Raw genomic sequence first — 20867 nt, 5'->3', positions numbered from 1 at the left:
AATTTTTACATATAAAGCTCTAAATGGCCTGGGGATCGCTTACTTGAGAGCTGGTCTCTCCTAGCGTCTCACTGCTGTAGTTGCGTCCAGCAAAGGCATTCATTATAAGACAGAAGATAAATCCCTCATTATAGGAGAAAAGCAGCCGCTGGCAGGATTTCTTCTGTGAGGGGATTTCCACCCTGGAACTTGCTTTCCCTCCTCCCAATCCAAAATAGCACAGATTTGCTGATTTTTAGGGTGCATCTGTTCACACAGGAAAGAACCAAATGGGGTTGGTATGTGTGGTGAGGGTGTGTATAATTTGGAGGGGGGGGCAGGGGAGGGGGGTTGAGCTTGAGGATCAACGGCAGGTCTAATTTTTATGGTTGTATTTGGAATCTGTGGCAAAGATGAGTTTAGGAGAAGTGCTTTATGTATTGTAAATCTAACTAGATAATCTGTATTTGTAAGTGCTTTGCGCCAAGACCTGCAGTCCTTACTTAGCTAAAACTCCTCTTGGAGTCAATGAGAGCTTTGCCCAGGTGAGAACAGCAGGGTTTGGTCCATTAGCAGGGAGTCAAAGCCACTTAAAAAAGATTTCCCTGTCTGTGTTTGGTTTTCAGGCAACTACACTTTAAGAGTTGACTGCAGCCCCCTTCTCTACAAATTGGTGTATAATCTGACAGAAGAGGTACAAAAGCGAAGTATTTGCTGCACATGACTTTCTGATAACTGAAGTCACAAACTTACTGCAGATTAGTTTGTAGCCTGCAGAGGCACTGATCCTGCTCCCATTGAAGTCAATGGCAAAACTTCCATTCATTAGGACATGATCCAGGCCCACAGTTGCTCTTCAGTGGTCTATGGAGGATGAAGAGTATTACTAAAGCAAACAAAACTATACTACAGTGTATATTTTTAAACACCAAGAAGAAGATAATCAACCCACTAAAAGCTAAGTTATTGGACAAGTAGACAGGAAGCTGGAAGGAATTAAAAATGGGATTTAAAAAGAAATCCTGAAAATGGAAGAGATTTAAGACAAATTGGCTTGGTGCCCTCCTTACTCTTCATCTTATCCCCCTAAATCTTTTCTCACACCCCCTCCAAAATGCCTCAGTATTTATCAAAGGATTAAATTATTCTTCCAATGAGTCAGATATACCCAATTTGTACAAATGGTGTCCCGGATAGCTATCCTTTTCTCTTTCTTTCTTAGTAATGCTCATTAGATCTTCTGTTACTGTAGATGGCAGGCACATTAAAGGATGCTGCTTCTCCTTGAATGCATATAAAATGTGGCTCTTCAGGTGAATTCATTCTACTCATTTAAGAATGAGAACTGACAGTTTTCAAATATATAGAGCAAGCTTCATCTTGCCATACAAGTGACTTTTGTATGAATTCTGGGCTTGTGAATAGTGGAGTTTAGTCACCAAAGTGCCTCATCTTGAGCCACCTCCAGAGGCAGATAGCTTAATTCACTTTCCATCTCCAGTCTTTGACATTTCTGCTGGACATCTGTTCACTTGGAACTGGACTGAGATCACCCACTCATTGGTCCCTGCAGTGGATGTCAATTATTGGCACAGACACAAAAAGTTGACCCCCACTGAGATATCTAGTGTCTCCGGCTATGAAAGACTCTTCCTAGTCTGAGTTGTTCTCAAGCATAAATCATACTCCTTTATGCACAAAGTAATGCACAAGATTTCCAGGCTGTGTGCTTCTTCGTCTTCAACTGTTTCAACTTTGTGTTTCCTTCTTGTGCATTCCCCCCTCCCTTTTCAACTTTTCCTGTTTTTTTTTTTTCTCTCTCTCTTTTGAAGAGGAAAGGGAAGTGTTTATGAGATCATCAGCACAACAGTAACACTTCACACAATGAAGGAAAGGCTGTTTTACTTGCAAACACTCCTACTGCTGAAAGAAACCGATTAGGATTGCTCCCTTTCCTCATTCACCAGGGAGCCATCTGCAAAGAGAAACAGACTAAAAATGCTTTGGGTAAAAAACATTGTTAGTGGTTCCGGCCTCCACTGTTTTACATCTCACCTTAAATTAGGCATGTGTTTAGCCAGATAACTTCCATCTAAATACCATCAGATGCTTGAGAGACATGAGCATGTCTTCTTTTGGAAAAAGCTCCCATGCCTCTGTTAAGAGCTTGAATAATACATAAGTGTAGAATAGAACAACGAAGGGCCTCAGAGGCGCTCAGTAATTGAATGCTCTCTCGGTATCAGGGAATTCCCAGTACTATGTTATATTCATTCATGTTTTCCACTACTTCATTTATCATAGGGATGCATTTATTGTCATTGAAAAGCCCTGTCTATTCTCTGAACTGTTTGAAGTCAGTCTTGGAATGATCTGGGTTGTTGTTTTTTTTATTAGTTTGTAGATGAAAGACACAACATTATTCTGATTCTTTTCCTTTCTCTGCTTTTTGTCTTCATTCAAAGAGCAGTTTCCCCAGTTTTTTTGTCTGTTCTGCTGTCTCCATCCCTGAGGTAATCTAATGGCTCATTTCCTATGTCTCTCTGTTTCTTCTTGCTTTGTCTAAGTCAACTGGAGAACATCCTCATCCTTCTCGAGGATACGGAAGATTATGATGCATTTATTCCTCCGGTACAGCTAAAGCTGCTCATCGGACCCTAAGGAGAGTGGTTACCTTTTTATGTCCTGGAAGTGGCTGTTTATTTTCTAATGTAGTTATTCACCTCCCTAAATTCCTTAGGGAAGGACTGGCCAAAAACTTGTGTGAGGTTGTGGAGTGGAGAGCCACATTTTCACTTCTTCATCCTTCTAAGTGCAGGGCTGGTGAAAATCAACAAAGAACGGGACTTGAGCCCATTACAGCTATACAGGTCAAAGAGCCATACACAGTCCTATAGCCAAACCTAACCAGATGCACAGAGGCACTTTCCCCTACCTGCTCATTTAGGACTTCTCCTCTTCCTCCAGATGTATTTTAAGCTCTTCATTTAAAGTGGCAGAGGCTCATTAATGTCCAGCAATGGCCAGGAGCAGAGCTGTGTGAACAATGGATTTTTCAGTTCACTGGCCATTTTGGGCTCTGCATTCCTTTGCTAGCATTAAAGGATAAAGGTCACAGTTGAGGGCTCAGCATCTCTGTCTTGAAGAGCTCTGAAGGCAGGAAGGCATGGAGGCAGCAAGAATGGGGTGGAATAACTGGCTAGGGAGTAGTACTGCTGAAAAATATCTGGGGCGGGGGGGGGGGGGAGTCATAATGAATCACAAATTGAATATAAGCCGACAGTGTGATGCAGTTGTGAAAAAGGTTAATATTACTTTGGGAAGTTTTAACAGGTGTGTCGTATGTATGACATGGGATGTAATTGTCCCACTCTACTCAGCACTGGTGAGGCCTCAGCTGGAGTATTGTGTCCAATTCTAGGCACCGGAATAGGAGTGACCAGGGGGCCATAGCCCTCCCACTTTTCACAAGGGGCCCCACCCCTCCCAGCCAGACTGGCAGCTGGAGCCCAGCTGTGGAGCCCGGACAGCTGTGGGGCACCACACTACAGACCCTCCACCTGCCTGGGGTGGGAGGGTCGAGAGCAGTGCCCAGCCTATGTCCCCGCCCCGCACTGTCCCCCCCCCCCTCACCCTCAGGGCAGGAGGATCCACAGATTCCCACAGCAGCCCAGCCATGGTAAGAGCCTCATGAGTAGCTGTGGGGAGCTGCACCATAGATCCTTCTGCCCCGGGGGAGGGGGAATGGGGCAGGGACACGGGCCAGGGGCTGCTCTTGACCCACTTACCCTGGCAGATGGAGGGTCCACAGCGTGGCTCCCCACAGCTGCCCATGTGACTCTTACCATGGCTGGGCTGCGGTCCCCCAGACAGAGCTGGGTCCAGGTAAGAGTCATGCATGGCACGCAGGCAGCTGTGGGGATCCGTGGACCCTCCTGCCCTGGGTCCGCAGCTCCTGGCTTGCTCTGGCTTCCAGCTTGGCTGGGGGTGGGGCCTCGGGCGAAAGAGGAGGGGCGGGGTGGGGGGCTCTGCCCTCCCCCACTTCTGGGCAGGTTCTGCAGCCCTTGCGTCACACTTTAGGGAAGATGTGGACAAACTGGAGACAGTCCAGAGGAGAGCAACAAAAGTGGTGAAATTTAGAAAGCCTGACCTGTCAGAAAAGATTAAAAATACTGGGCATGATTAGTCTTGAGAAAAGAAGACCGAGTGGAGTGGGGGGGATCTGATAACAGTCTTCAGATATGTTCTTCAGTTGTTCTCCATGTCCAGTGAAAGTAGGACACGAAGTAATGGGCTTAATCTTCAGCAAGGGAGATTTAGGTTACCATTAAATTTTGGAATAGGCTTCCAAGGGAGAATATGGAATGCTCTTCATTGGAGGTTTTTATGAACAGGTTGGACAAGGACCTGTCAGAGAGGGGCTAGGTTTACTTGGCCCTACATCAGCTCAGAGGATTGGATTTGCTGATTTCTTGAGGTCCCTTCCAGCCCTACATTTTTATGATTCTGTGAAATTCAGAGAACAAGCACAGACAACCTATCTCTAGTTATCCTTAGAAATTAAGGATTGCAAAAAGCTGCTCAATTTATACTTTTTTTTAAATACCAAGCTTTTATTTTTATCTTAATTTATCTAAAATAGTGACCTCATTTATTTCAATGAGAGACTAAGGGATCTTCTGTGCCTTCGATAATAGTGCATGTAGCTCCCTTTGAGCTGTAAAGGAGCAACTTCGGTAGTGATTGGAAAATGGGACTCAATGGAAGCCTTCCACAAAAGCATAGGCCACTGGGATGCAGAGGGACTAGGTTCGTTAGTGTTGAAATGCTAATTAAAATGTCATTGCTTTGGGGAAATAATTGAAAAGCAAGAAAATGTACCACAAGGCCCTGATGGAACAAGTCCGTGCCTGGATTGTCCTATGCAGGGGGACAGCACAGAACCTTTGCACCTCTGCAGTCCCCACTTAAGCCTTCAAAACAAGGGTTGAAGTGGAACCTGTGCCTGGTGCTGGCCCTCTGTGTAGGGTTGAATTTCCTTCCCTCCTTCTCTATCCCTCGCCCCCCCCCCCCCCCCCCAACACAGCAGGTGTGGTAGGTTGTTGCACATCAGTGCAGATGTGAGTGGCGGCTATGGGTAAAATCAAGGTTATGCACTCGGCATAATCCTTTACGCTGGGCTGAAATCAGTCTTAAGGCCCCTTTACCCACTCTCCCTTACAAGTTATAAGGAAGAGTGTGGTGAATGAGGTAGAGATTTCTGAGGAGGGATGGGCTTAATTAAGCATGATCCTCAGCATGGAATTGAGATCCTTAGTTACTCCTGCCTCTCTCTTTGGCCCTACACCCACTGCAAGGCAGGAATCATTTAATAGCCACATGGCAACACTTGCATTAATACAGGACTGGGTTCTCTTGTCCCGTTCGTCACATTTTAGCCTGGGCCTATACCTGCCAAACTCTGCATCGGCACTATAAAAGATCAACCCTGAAGCTATGCGAGAGCCTAGCATTGGATGTAAGCCACTGCAAACATGAGGTTCTATTCAGCTATTCCTGTGCTGTGGAAAAGACAAAAAATGGTTTTTACATTACCTGATAATGGTTTGGCCGATAATGTCAGGATAAAGTCTGTACTGAAGCACGGAGCAGTTGGCTGTAGAGTTCAGCTTCCTCCTGCGGAGGTCTCATTTTGAGTTTAGCCCCCAAACCTGAGCAAAGTGCTTGGGAAATGAAAGCAGCCAGGCAGTTATTTCACAAGCTTGATTTCTGCTAGCTGCAGGCATAATCTCAGAGGTCGGAACCCTAAAGATTTTCAGTCTGGCGTGTATCTCTATAGCTATATATGTCTGTAGATATTCAATGCAGAAAGTGACCCCCTCCAGTATTCTGAAACGGTTCGCTCCCAGCTTTGTAGTGCTTGTGTTTGTGAAATCTCCAGCTTTCCAGGTAAACATGCTCAGGCTGCTTTTGCAAGCTCTGCTTGTCAAATCACTTCGGTTTGAGACCGGTATTGAAAGGACAAGATTATCTTCAGTCCTCGCTCTTGAAGGACAGTCTGGTGGTTGGGGACCTGGGTTCAATTCGCAGCTCTGCCACAGATCCCCTGTTTGACCTTGGGCAAGTCATCACATAAAACCTCTCCGTTCCCCCTCTGTATAATGGGGATAATAACGCTGACATTGTCAGTCTTGTCTATTTAGATTCCAAATACTTTGAGGTAGGGACTGTCTCTTACTATGCACAATGGAGCCCTGATCTCAGTCAAGACTTCAAGGCACTCCCCTTATATAAATAATTATTATTATGGTCCAGATCCTGCCGTCCAGTGCATCTGCTTTTCACTCCTCCAGTAGCACCATAATGTAGGCTCAACCTGTGTGTAGAGAATATCGCCCCTGGCTAGGGAGAACCGTGAGTGGGCTAGGGCTGTTGTCTCCCATCTCCTACCATAGGAGGCATTCCCAAGGGGAAAGGAGTGTGGTCGGGGCATCCCAGGCTGCCACTCAGAGCATCCCTAAGGGCCGTAGTCCAATGGGCATAAGTCAGAGCAACCCTCAGCACTGCTCTAATTTACACCAGTGCTCTGGCCAGCCCCAGCATTGGGCTGGTGTCAAGAAGCCCCGCTCCTTCGAGTTGTTCCAAGTGCCTGATGTACGTGGCTCAGGATCGGGACCCATAGATTATAAATAACGTGCGTAAAGCCACATATGTGTTAACATTTGAGATCAGGAATAATGCAGATTAACGATATGCATCTCCTCTTGATAAAGTTCAACTGGAAGCGGAGACACTTTCATTTCGAGCATGTGCTTTGCCTCCCCAGATTGCAAGCCCTGATGAGGGTTATGAAGGCAAGTCTCTCTATGAAAGCTGGCTTGAAAAGGACCCCTCAACAGAAAGTAAAAGTCATCCCAGGCAAGTTCATGAAACTGTGTGGTTTTTTTTTTCCCCTTTCCCCTCGTCAGTGTTTCAAATGGATCACTGTGTGTTGTCTTTAAAAGCATTGTTGCCATTGATAGTGATGATACAAAACTGTCTGCTAGCAGATGAGTAGCTAGCCGTATCGATGACTTTAGGAAATGTTTGTGCAAAGTCACATTGGCGGTACCTGTGCCAATTACTAACCAAAAGTTTAAATGTCCTGTTAATAACACTTTGGAAGACAATCTAGTGCTGCATTCTTGTTAGGATAAACAAATGTTTCGTTAAAAGAAACTACAACAGTAAAGAAGGAGAGTTGTTCTTGTACTTCTCATTCTTTTTTGATGCAGTTGACTATAAAAGGCCATGACCTACTATATATACAAATGTGTACTTAAATTTCTTTAAATATGCAAGGTGATCTACAGTAAATGTTGCTATCTAAATTAAAACATCCCCATGGAAACTATACAGTTGTTTACATGCTCCTGCTTGCCAAGGCTAAATCCTTACTCACAAGATGGGACTAATCATGTCAGTAAGGTAAATGGAGTTTAGCCCCTAATGTTATTTGATTCAAGTGTCCCAAGTCTGTTGCCCCAATCTTGTAGCCCCTGCTCACATGAATTCAATGCGGTTTCTCACCTAAGTAAGCGCTAGGATCAGACTCCCTGAGCAGATCCTCGGCTGATACACATAGTTTTATTGACTTCAGTGGAGCTACAGCAATTTGAGGAGCTGGCCTTTATTAGATTTCATTTCGTAGAAGCATGTATACGTACAAATAAACAAATCCGATCTAGAATTAAATGCTTTTCCCCTCCTCCATATACTTGTGTGTGTTGTTCTGTTTCCTTTCCTCTGTGTTGCCGCCTCTGCCCAGCAGATGGCATTATCCACTTGAAATTAACACCAGCAACAGCCTCTTCCGCAATGGAAACTATTTGCAAGGCTTTGATTGTACAGTGGTCTGCCACATATAAACACATCTTTATATAGTCTCCCAACCGATTTCAGTCGACAGTACATTATTAATGTTTGAGATCACCAAGATGCCCCAGGTCCCATTCTACAGCACTCTCACATCAGGCTCAATGTGTATCCTTTTCCAATGCATTCTTCATCTTAATAGCCTTACCTCACCGTTATGACCTTGCTTGTCAGAAGCCTTGTCCACAATACTTTGGAAACTCGGCTAGCAACACCTTGCATAATCATTCATGCTAGGTCTAACTGTCGCCTCATTTTGATACCTTTTCTTTCCTGCATGTAGAATAAACAACCTGGGATCAGGCAGTGATTTTGAAGCTTATTTTCAGCGTCTGGGAATTACATCAGGCAGAGCCCGTTATACAAAGAACAGGGTAAGGTATCCAGATTTCCTGAAAACAACTGATACTGAGGTTTGGCTTTATTTTGAGAACAGTGACTCTACCGTGGGATATTCAACAATTTAAAAAAAAAAAAAAAAACTGTTTCAAAGTGTTGGTCCTGTGCTCACAGAAATGCAATTTTGGAATTTGTGAAGAAACAAACACTGGAAGGACAATTCACCCATGATGGTGATGTGTTCATTCTAAACCTCTAGTTACACAAAGAGGGCCCTTGATGAAGAAGTGTAGATGGAGTCAGCTCCTAGTCGCCGCTGTCATTCCCACACACATCGCATTGTCCCCTTGCATGTATTTTCTTTCATTCTAGTGACACATTGCCTCATAAGTGAAAAACCACACTTGTAACCCACCACAGTAAGGGAAAGGTTTGTCCAATTTTTCCTTTAAACTACAGTTTTACGTTTAAACCAGTTTACAAGTGTTTCATTAGCACTAACGGTCAAGGTCCTACAATGTCAGGGCCAACTGGAATTTAAGACTGAGGCCTTGTCTAAAAGTTTTGTCGTTTTAACCATACGGGCATACTGAAAGCTGCAACTCTCTCTTGCTCTCTCCCCCAGATATAGGCACAATTACACTGACATAAAAGGGCCTATATCTGTATAGCTTATTCTGATTCAGTAAAGCAAAGTGATCCAAACAGATACTGGTATGTAGTAGCATAACTGCATCAGCAAAAAATCACACTCTTTACAGACATAGATAAGTCAGTAAAAATGTTTACGTTTAGGTCAGACTGTAGACATTTGGTAAAACTGAATCTTTTTGGAGGGAAAAAAAATCAAGCTGAGATACAGAAGATATATATCTAACAATCCTAATGAAGTTCTTTTAAAGATTCTAGGATCATTATTTGTCAAGCTCCATATGTTTGCATGATGCTTTACAGAATACAGAAGACTCGAGGCCTGATTCTTTACCATTCAGTATCCATAGCCATTTTAAAATGTGTAAGATGGGTATGAAGTGCTTCCAAATCAGAGCTGTAGCTTTTTTTTTTACTACCCACTTAGCACAAGTGTAAGTGGTTACACAGGATGGAGTGGACAATCAGGCCTTCGCTCTCTGCCCTGAGGAGCTAACCTATGGTTTTAAAATATGCTGTTAGTTCAAGAGCAGTTGGGAAGAGACACTGTCCATAAAGAGATCAATGTTGGAAAGAGGTCAGCATTGGAGGCTGTTTTTTCAGGGGGAGGAAGCATGCATTTCAAGGAGGAAGGCAGTTCAGCACGTAAGAAGTGGAAGATAATTCTAAGGATAGAATGCTGGATGAAAGATTGGAACGTACAAGGAAAGAAGCCAAGAATAGAGAATGGAAAGATTATAGTCCTGGGGCAAGATGATGAGGAGGAAATGAGGGAAGAGATGTAGGTGGTGGCTGAATTGCACAAGATCCAACGGGACTACTGTTTTGCACTTGTGCTACTCAAACAACCACATTGTTTTGCTTGTTGGCAATGAGTCAGTAGGTATTGGAGCTCAGGATGGGGCCAGAAAGAGGCCACCATAGACAGACAGTAAGGATTGCTACACACTTTTGTTCTGCCATAGTACCCCATGAATTTGGATTGCTTTTTTCCTCATAGGAGCTTCACACAAACAGCAGTAAGGACAGTAATTCATCTGTGTCTGGAAAAGAGCTATCATGATATGGAAGTTGTGGTGATCTATTGTTGGCCATTTCTGACCAATTTCATCCCTCAAACTGGCTTCAGTTACAACATCTGAGACTTTGTTCATTCTTTTTCAGAGAGCAGACAAGTTCAGCAATTACCCAGTTTACCACACCGTCTATGAGACTTTTGAGTTAGTAGAACGATTTTATGACCCCACATTCACGAAACAGCTTACTGTTGCCCAGTTACGAGGAGGACTGGTGTATGAACTGGCAGACTCCCAGGTCATTCCTTTCAACTGCCAAGATTATGGAGAAGCCTTAAGAAAATACACAAATAGAATCTATAATTTGACCAAGAAACATGAAGAACAGGTAGAGACTTACGGAGTGTCATTTGGTGAGTAATGACCATGCAGACATTAAACGTTTATATGTCCTGAGTGCATCAATTAGAAGTACACAAAGGGAAGAAATATGGTTGTTGTATCTATGAAGCTGGACTTTGAGTTTCAGTGTAAGCAGATCTGAGATATCAAGGATGAGGCCCCACGCTTTCTTTATAGCTTGAAGCCAGTTGTGGTCACAGCAGGCCTTCCTTGGCTGAACAATAAGTAATGCATACTGTTGCTTTGAAAGGTTTCAGAGTAGAAGCCGTGTTAGTCTGTATCCGCAAAAAGAACAGGAGTACTTGTGGCATCTTAGAGACTAACAAATTTATTAGAGCATAAGCTTTCGTGGACTACAGCCCACTTCTTCGGATGCATATGGGAAGGGTAACAGCTGTCCTGTGTACAGTACTAGAAAATCCCTCCTGGCCAGAGACTCCAAAATCCTTTTCCTTGTAAAGGGTTAAGAAGCTCAGGTAACCTGGCTGGCATCTGACCTAAAGGACCAATAAGGGGACAAGATACTTTCAAATCTTGTGGGGGGAAGGCTGTTGTTTGTGTTCTTTGTTTGGGAGTGTGTTCGCTCTCGGGACTGAGAGGGACCAGACATCAATCCAGGTTCTATGCTCTAATAAATTTGTTAGTCTCTAAGGTGCCACAAGTACTCCTGTTCTTTTTGTTGCTTTGAAGCTAATCTCTGTTTCCTAGGCATATACCCATAACTAGTTACATTCATTAGCATGAGGCAATTAATCATTCCAACAGTTCACAGGTAGTTTACTATGTGGAATTTACAAGTTTCAAAGAGAAATGAGGACAATAATATTATTACACCACAAGTCCCATCTAAATGATAATATTCCCTTTTGATCTCTGAATCAGTAGACAACATTGATGATATCATTAGAGACAGGAACAAAATTTTAGCATCTACAAGCTAATTAGATCATGTTGTTAAACTTCTAACAAGATAAAGATAAACACAGACAAATATGACAATAGAACCTCAGAGTTACGAACACCAGAGTTATGAACTGACTGATCAACCACACACCTGATTTGGAACCAGAAGTATGCAATCAGGCAGCAGCAGAGACCAAAAAAACAAAAAAAAGAAGCAAATACTGCATTAAATGTAAACTACTAAAAAATAAAGGGAAAGTTTTTAAAAAAGGATTTACAAGGTAAAGAAACTGTTTCAGTGTTTGTTTCATTTAAATTAAGATTGTTAAAAGCAGCATTTTTCTTCTGCATAGTAAAGTTTCAAAGTATATTAATTAAGTCAAAGCTGTAAACTTTTGAAAAAACAACCATAATGTTTTGTTCAGCCTTCCGAACATCCTCCATTCCTGAGTGTTCATAACTCTGAGGTTCTACTGTAGTATCTGTTCTTGATTCTCTAACAATACCAGCCCACATATCAAGGGTCTATCTACAAGGAATGGCCCTGTTTACCATTTCAATACCCTTCTAATATGTCCTTAAGGGTTGCTTTTAGGTCACTCAGCCTTCTGTGTTGCTTAACCCTCACTGATTCAGCCTCACAATAGTATTCTGGGATGATGCATTTACATGACTTTGTTAGCCTTTGTCATAGCATTGTGATATTGCCAACGCCAGACAGTCAAAAATCATAACTCAGGCCCAGGGAACTCATAGGATTGGCTTAAAATCATTATTTAAAAAATAATACACCTCTACCTCGATATAACGCTGTCCTCGGGAGCCAAAAAATCTCACCGCATTATAGGTGAAACCGCGTTACATTGAACTTGCTTTGATCCACCAGAGTGCGCAGCCCTTTCCCCCCCCCCCCCCCCGAGCACTGCTTTACTGCGTTGTATCCGAATTTGTGTTATATCGGGTTGCGTTATATCGAGGTAGCGGTGTAATAAATTGAGCTTATTTGCCTTTTGGGTTCAGGTTTTCAAGTTTTCCTCTGCAACAATGAGGGCTAGAAACTTTTTTTTTTTTTTCTCAATTCAAATTTCTCTCCCAATCAGGAGATTCCAGAAAGCGGAGCTTAAAGAAACATAAATTTTGTACATATTGTGATTTTTAAAAAAGGAGTAAGCAACACTGGCATTGTTTGTGATAAATAAACTTGTATGTTTTCAGGAGACCTTTTCCCTAGTCAGCCCTCTCCTTCTGCTTGTGAAACATGAGCTGTTGCGAAACGGTGGCTAGAATGTCAACAATGGCTAAACGCTGTCCTTGCACGTACACACAGCTCCCATTCAGTGTACAGAGGCAGCCAAGCACAGAAACCTTACATTGGGGGGGGTGATTCAACTCTCTTGATACAAACAATCAGAGGGGAGGTGGCTTTATATGGAGGGAACTACTTTAGATTTGCCAGGGCTTTCTGAAACTCGTGGTTAAATTTGAAATAGACTGAAGCTTCCCTTTTGCCTACAGAACTTGTATGTTTGGCAAGGTTCTAAAGTTTCCCCTTTTTGCAAGTTTGCCCCTGTTGCTCAATGAACCAGAACCAATTTTTTGGGGGCTCGGGGGCGGGGGAGAGGGAGGTAGGAGAATTAGCTGTAGAAATGAAATAGACGCCGTTATCCAAGTCCTGTCCACCCTGGCTGCGGTGGAACCAGTACAGCTCTGTGTCTGCGTAGGGAGAGCCTTCCCCCAAGGGCTGTGGCTGCCCTGTATGCCACAGAGCTAAGTCCCACAGGGACTTTTGCCAGTAGCCGTTAAGAGGGCTTGGGCGTGTTGCCAGGGAAAGAGTGGGGACGAGCTTGGGGTGGGGTGTTCTGCAACTACAATGATCCAACGGGCCTGCACTCCCACATAATGGGAGACAATCCAGGTGTTGAGTAGCAGCTGTAGAATGGCTCTACCACCATCCTATGCCTTGGCTGGGAGGGTTCCTCCCCAACGGGATCTCGCTACACCAAGTCTGTCTTGATATGGACGGGGAAAGAGCTCACATAAAACAAGCAAAGGGTGGGGTGGAAATCTCCTAAGGTGAAAATGGTGCAATCCTTGCACAGGCAGGCACAAGTGCTGGAAATGTTGATACATGTCAAGTTTCTTCATGTAAAGTCTGCAGTAAAATTAAAATTGCAGATCCAGGGTTTTCCTCCTCTCCATCCACCCCTATCTCAGAACTTGCTCTTTGCCAGAGGTTCCCCAAGAATCGTTCTCAGCATGTTTAAATTAAATATTATTTTAATGCCTCTTTGTAGAAGTTTTATTAGACATTCTTCCTCAGCACTGCTGCCATAGTTAAAATAGGTTTTCCATGTTACGAGAGGGCACTGCAGCCCTTTAAAAGTCCGATCTAGAAGAAATGGGGAAGCCAAGGATTCCTTGTCAAGTCAGTAAATAAAATAAATACATGGTTTTCCTCAATAAGTGAAATGTTTATTGTTCAAGGCTCTTTGTGTGATGCTGAAGTAAAAAAGGACTTTCTATTTATAGGTCCCCTTTTTTCTGCTGTGACAAATTTCACAGAAGCTGCTGCTGATTTTCACAGAAGACTTAAAGAGGTTGATGTGAATAAGTAAGTTAAAAAAACCAGTCGTGACAAATTCGCCTCCATGCTCCTCAACTTTGTTTGCTGAGGGCCAAGTCCTGCAATCCTGAATCAGGCCTTGGTCAGCAAAAACTGACTTTGAAATCAATGAGTTTTGCCTGAGTGAGGACTACAGGATTTGGACCTCAACACATTCTGTTTCCTGGGCGCACTCACCAATGAACAGTATGAGCTTTGTGATAATTTTAGTGAAAATCTTATATAATGTAATGAACGTATTTTTCACGTAAAGCAACAGCTAGTGAAAAGTTAGTATCTTCTTTCTTTGGTGGGTTCTTTCTAGTACTTTAATAAAACACAGGTTTCTGTTGCTCTTAAAAGGGCGGCCTCCCATTTTGTTTCTTATATTAATGGGAAGTTCCCCCAGTCTAACATGCAGTTTTTTCCTTCGTTTGTGTGAAATCAGTCTGAAACAGCATCTTCTGGAATCAACAGTCCTAGTTTGAAAGACCATGTGATTCTAATCACAGTTTAGAGCCCATCTTCTTCTGTAGCACTGGGCAACGCATGTAACGCCTGTGTTTCATTTTCCTCATTTATATCATGATACTTGTCAGCCTAATCAGGTGCATAGGAAGGCGTAACTAGCTAATATTTGTTTAGTGCTTTGTAAACTAGAACAGGGCTGGCAATGGTTTTCCTATCCCAGAAATATTTTTGAGAGTTTGGAAATTTTTATTGTTCTGCCTCAGAATGAAACTGAGACTTTTGAAGTTTTTCAGTGAAAAGCCTATAGTGTGGTAGTTAGGACACTCACCTGGGAGATGAGAGAACTGGGTTCAGGTCCCTGCTTTGCCTAATTTGGAGCAGGAACTTGAATCCAGGTCTCCCACATCCTAGGTGAGTGCCCTAACCACAAGGCCATTGCCTATTCTGGGGTTTGAAGGTGTCTTCCTCTCTCTCTGGTTTTGACCAAAACTTCGCCTGAGAAACCTTTCTTTGTGAAAGTTTCATCAAAGCCAGTATGTTCCCAGGAGCAGTTTTGGTTTCACCTAATCAGCTTTTCTGACTAAAAAATAATGTTGAAAAATTCTCAACCAGCTCTAGAAAACCATGTAGTTCATACATTTTCATGCATTGTTGTGTGAAATGCTTCTGTCTTCATCCCCCGCAGTCCAATTGCTGTGCGAATCATGAATGATCAGCTGATGTTTGTGGAAAGAGCTTTCATCGATCCTCTTGGTTTACCAGGCAGGAAATTTTACAGGTAAGGCAACAAGTTATGCAGACTACTAAAAAGCATTGATTGTGCTATGACTCTTCAACTTTTTCATATTATGAACAGCTTCCTAAAATAGAAATTCTCTTGTAAACACCTCCTGCACCTTCGCCATGGCATCGAGAATGCTTGGTTACAAGGAACAGTAACTAGGACAGTGCTAAAGAAATAAGATGAAAATAACTGTGCTGGTTACAGCAGTGTGAGGACATCCCTCTGCTGATTCCATCCCTCCTGACGGTGGAGCAGATTTGGGAGAAGGAGAGGGTGCTGAAAGACATGAGGTTGTGATCTACATCCTTTATGTAGCTCAACAACACATTTGGGCTATTGAGCTTCTCCTGTTGGGCGTAGGACTGTATTTTTAGTAATATTAAATGCCTCTGAATTTTGGTCTTAAATTTCAAAGCATTTCACAATCTTTATCACATTTATCCTCACATATCCCTGTGAGGTAGGGAAGGGCTGTTATTGCCCAGTTTTTACAGCTGTGAAACTGAGCCACAGAGAAGCTAAATGACTTGTCAAAGGTCATAGGGTGAAGCAGGGATTGAACCCACGTCTTCCCAACTCCTGTGCTAACCATTGGACCATCCTTCTTGTCAGCTAGTAAGGTTTGCTTATATCCTAGGAGGATTTTCATTTGAATGCTGTAATGCTATTCTATCTTACAAGGAGAGTATATTGTAAGATGTATAGTCATAAAGCTATGGTGATAGAACAGTTTCCCTCTTTGGTGTCAAGTGTATGGCTATACCTCATTTTGCCCCAATGCCTCAGTTTCATTGAAGTACGCAGTTATCTGAGAGAAGGGATGCCAGTGGTGTGGCCCTCTGGCCAAATCAGAAGTCCTCCAATCCCAGGGCCCACAAAAAATTTGATCATTACCTGTTAGGTTCACTCCCTCTGGGGCACCTGGCATTGGCCACTGGCGGTAGACAGGGTACTGGGCTAGATGGACCTTTGGTCTGACCCAGTATGGCCGTTCTTATGTTTTGTTCTTAAAATCCAAAGCCAATCTTTATCTGTTTCTAAGCTAAATAGAGTTCAGGGGTCCTCAAATGCCAACAGCCTTCCAGGAAGCAACTGCTCACCCTCCCACTACTAAATCCTTCCCTGTGCTTGCAAGGGTTTCAGCTGGAGCTGCTCACATTTTTTTTTTCCCACATAGTGTGACTTTTTGAACAGCTCAGGTTTTTGCATCATTCAGAGTGTACTGCTATTTCAGCTAAGCAGAGAAATTCAACTTGGGGCAAACATTTTTCATTTTCCCATGAAAGGGGGGAGCCAGTAATTTTTCATTTTGGCCAAAAAATGAAATCAAAATCCACTGAAACTTCAAATGATGTTAAATTCACTGAAAATTTACTTCAAAAAAAAAAAAAAAAAAAACCAGAAACCCCCTTGGGAGCTGCCACCAGATGTGCAAAGACTACCTCTGCTTCTGTTTTCCCTGCCAGCTCAGGACTCCAGCACCCTGTCTTGCTGAGCCAGCCACTCCTGTCTGGCTCTAACACAGATCCAGGGTCTGAATCACTTGTCCCAAAGCTGCAGGTTTACCTGAAGACAGCTCACAGAAGTGCACTTGTCTTTAGCACTCAGATGCTCAACTCCCAATGGGGTCTAAACCCAAATAAATCCGTTTTACCCTGCATAAAACTTATGCAGGGCAAACTCATAAATTGTTCGCCCTCTATAACACTGATAGAGAGATATGCACAGTTGTTTGCTCCCCCAGGTATTAATACATACTCTGAGTGAATTACTAAATAGAAAGTGATTTTATTAAATACAGACAGTAGGATTTAAGTGGTTCAAAGTAGTAACAGACAGAACAAAGTAAGTCACCCAGCAAAATAAAATAAAATGCACAAATCTATGCCTAATCAAACTGAATACAGATAATCTCACCCTCAGAGATGCTTCAGTAAGTTTTTTCTCAGACTGGACACCTTCCAGGCCTGGGCACAATTCTTTCCCCTGGTACAGCTCTTGTTGCAGCTCAGGTGGTACCTAGGGGATTCTTCATGATGGCTCCTCTCCCTCTCTGTTCTCTTCCCCCCCTTTATATATCTTTTGCATAAGGCGGGAACTCTTTGTCCCTCTGGGTTTCCACTCCCCCTCACTGGAAAAGCACCAGGTTAAAGATGGATTCCAGTTCAGGTGACATGATCACATGTCACTGCAAGACTTCATTACTCACTTGCCAGCACACACATATACAGGAAGACTCACAGGTAAATACAGCCATCTGCAGACAATGGGAGTCATCAAGATTCCAAACCATCATTAATGGTCCACACTTTACACAATTACAATAGGCCCTCAGAGTTATATTTTATATTTCTAGTTTTAGATACAAGAGTGGTACATTTATACAAATCAGATGATCATACTCAGTAGATTATAAGCTTTGTAATGATACCTTACAAGAGACCTTTTGCATGAAGCATATCCCAGTTACATTACATTCACTTATTACCGTATTTTCTCTAAAACTATCTCAGTTACATTATATTGACTTATTATCAAGTTTTTATAAAACCATATAGACTGCACAACGTCACAGGGTTTCAGCTGGAGCTGCTCACATTTTTTTTTCCCACATAGTGTGACTTTTTGAACAGCTCAGGTTTTTGCATCATTCAGAGTGTACTGCTATTTCAGCTAAGCAGAGAAATTCAACTTGGGGCAAACATTTTTCATTTTCCCATGAAAGGGGGGAGCCAGTAATTTTTCATTTTGGCCAAAAAATTAAATCAAAATCCACTGAAACTTCAAATGATGTTAAATTCACTGAAAATTTACTTTAAAAAAAAACAGCTCTAGTTCTAGCATAATTTTTGCTCTTTCTCTCAGGGATTCCCCCCAGCCGTGTCTCAGTAGCTCCCCTTGTTCTCCCTAATATCCCTCCTTCCCGCCTAAGGCTTTTTTCTCTTTCCCCACAGACACATTGTTTTTGCTCCGAGCAGCCACAACAAGTACGCTGGAGAGTCATTCCCAGGGATCTACGATGCCGTGTTCGATATAGAAAACAAAGCGGATCAGCGCAAAGCCTGGGAAGAAGTAAAGAGGCAGATCTCCATTGCAGCCTTCACCGTGCAGGCTGCAGCAGGGACTCTGAAGGATGTAGCATAGGAACAAGGCACCAGCAGGCTTGAACACATGGCCTAACTCTTAAAAAAAATGGCAGTCAGTGTACTAGACTTCCACTTTGTGCATAGTATTTACTCGGGTTGCAATATAACCCGCCTTTTGCATACAGAAGTCCCCTGGGAGTTAGTGAGAGCTGTTGGTGTTATGGGACTGTTGGTTAAGGAACCAGTGTTGATTCTCTGAGACTGGCAAAAGATCCACTAATTTTGGGACCTCGGTTTTTGGGTTCTGAGCACTTCTGAAAATCAAGCTCCCAAGCTGCATCTGCACTAGAGAAACTAGAACCTGCCACTGGTGCGGTTTTGTTAGTGGTAGCAGGTGGAAGTCATAATGCAGACAGAGCTCAGGGGTTTAACACCATGTGTCTTAATGGTGTTCTGAGCAGGATTAAACAACATGGTAAGAATGCCTGAACTCTGTCCGCACTAGAGCTTCCATCACTGAGGCAGCTTTTGCATTGGGTCTGATCCACTATGGCTACGCCTATGACCTAATTTTCCTAGTGTGGACAATGATTTAGGGCATAGGAATTGCAGTACTGGATCAGACCCATGGTTCTTCTAGTCCAGTATCATGTCTCTGACAGTGGTCAGCACTACATGCTTCAGAGAAAGGTACAAGAAACTCACAGCCATCCCCTCATAGAGATTGATATACTGTGCATCATCAGGCTTTATCTCCCTACCCATAGTCTTTGATTGTGGGTGTGATTATAAAAGATGATGAGCACCGACAATCCCAACTTACTTCAGTGGTATTAGGTGTTCTCTTCCTCTGAAAACTCCAGTTCTAGGTGTCCCATGCTGCACATCCATAATCAGTGAACAGTTGACAATGTAGGTCCAGATGCTTTTTATGCCATTTTTAAAAATCAAATGAAGTACTAAAAAAATCTGTTTCTATGCAGAAGTTTTGAAAACCCTTAGGCTGAGATTTACAAAGGGGATCGTGGGGGAGTTAGGCATCAAAATCCCTTTTTGAAAATTTCCTTCTGAAAATCCCAGACTTATGCAATATCACTACCCAGGTGCTTTTAAGAGGAAAAAGAACCAGTAGAGAATCACCATCCCTCCTGTGATGAGCTATCTGCTCCATTTGTAACATGCCATCACTTTCCTCTCATCAGCTGTTATTCATCGTGCCCTCTTTAATTGGGAAAGCTATTTTATACCATGCTCTCACCCACCAGCTGATGTCTGATGACAGAGGCGGAAAGTGTTTTCCCAGAATGCTATTAATTACTGTTCTGAGCAGAAGGGATGGAACGCTCGGCATTTCTCCTTCAACTTCTACAGGACTAAACGACACACAATTTTTGTCTTCTGATGTTCCCAGTTAAAACTTTAATGTGAAACTTACAGTTATTTTAAATTCCAGGGATGAAGGAAGAAAGTAAAATGACCAGACAAAAAGGGAACTGAAACGCTTTTCAGAAACCATACGCCGATATAAAAAGAAGAAAATATTCTAAGAATGGGGATTTTCCTCAGTGACTTGGCCAACATTCCCTCTCTTCCCCAGGGTGTGCAATATGGTAGCTTACCTTCAGTTCCCAAGGTGGCTGCATTTCTGTGGCTCTGGCTGCATATAAGGGTTATGAGGTCTTTCAGGCTGTCGATATAAATAGATAATATTAAAAATCACTTACACTACCCTCCACAACTCCATTTACACAGTGCCTATGTTTTGATTCATTTATTCAACCTGTCTGAAGCAATTTGTGGGTCATGTAACTGAAAAGCATCCAATCCTCAGCGTTTAAAGCCTAACATGGGACAATAAAGCAGTTTGACAAAATTAAATTTGGATGAAACTTGATGTTTGGTTTGCTAGATGTCTCTCAGAAAAATAACTTCAGGGAAACCCTGCCAAATAGTTTAGCTCTGCTGTTTAAAATGGTCAGTCAGTTTTTAATTCATTTTCACTAGAAACCAGGAGGAGGAGCCTTACTATTAATGAGGTGGGTGGGGATGCTAAAAGGCAAGTTCAAATCCAGCCCAGGTTGACAGTGATCAACCATTTAGTGGTTACTTTAGTGCCTTTTGTCCAGATCCTAGGGAACAGGTGTCAACATAAGAAAAATTTCTAGCAAAACTAACTTTTAATTGCCATCTGTATTCTCAGCCTTACAAGAGAGACCATAGCTTGAACCAGGTTAGAGACTGACCTATCTTGAATGAGTGTATTCACACAAGGGTTTAATGCAGTTAAAAACATAAAAACGGCTATAGTGGGTCAGACCAAAGGTCCATCTAGCCCAGTATCCTGTCATCCAACAATGGCCAATGCCGGGTGCCACAGAGGGAATGAACAGAACAGGTAATCATCGAGTGATCCCTGTCGCCCATTCCCAGCTTCTGGCAAACAGAGGCTAGGGCACCATCCCTGCCGGTCCTGGCTAATAGCCATTAATGGACCTATCTTCCATGAACTTTAGTTCTTTTTTTAACCGTGTTATAGTCTTGGCCTTCACATCATCCTCTGGCAAGGAGTTCCACAGGTTGAACTGCGTGTTGTGTGAAAAAATACTTCCTTGTTATGAGAAGGAGTAAATAACACTTCCTTATTTACTTTCTCTACACCAGTCATGATTTTATAGACCTCTATCATGTCCTTCCTCAGTCATCTCTTTTCCAAGCTGAAA

The 20867-nt window shown here is 42.8% G+C and overlaps 1 protein-coding gene across 3 annotated transcripts in view; it reads left to right on the top strand.

Moving 5' to 3' along the window:
• LOC128830044 (N-acetylated-alpha-linked acidic dipeptidase 2-like) overlaps positions 1–20025 on the top strand; it is a 44702-nt gene extending 24677 nt beyond the window's left edge. For all 3 annotated transcript variants that reach the window (XM_054015678.1, XM_054015677.1, XM_054015676.1), the window contains 7 exons: positions 606–673; positions 6806–6897; positions 8177–8267; positions 10048–10312; positions 13734–13815; positions 14963–15055; positions 18016–20025. In XM_054015678.1, the coding sequence (XP_053871653.1) occupies positions 606–673; positions 6806–6897; positions 8177–8267; positions 10048–10312; positions 13734–13815; positions 14963–15055; positions 18016–18205 (881 nt within the window). In that variant the 3' untranslated portion in view covers positions 18206–20025. The remainder of the gene's footprint in view (positions 1–605; positions 674–6805; positions 6898–8176; positions 8268–10047; positions 10313–13733; positions 13816–14962; positions 15056–18015) is intronic.
• Positions 20026–20867: the final 842 nt, after the last annotated feature.

Source organism: Malaclemys terrapin, chromosome 1 (genome assembly GCF_027887155.1).
Source record: "Malaclemys terrapin pileata isolate rMalTer1 chromosome 1, rMalTer1.hap1, whole genome shotgun sequence".
In the NCBI taxonomy this organism is placed as follows: domain Eukaryota; kingdom Metazoa; phylum Chordata; order Testudines; family Emydidae; genus Malaclemys; species Malaclemys terrapin.
This window is presented reverse-complemented; position numbering and strand designations above follow the sequence as displayed.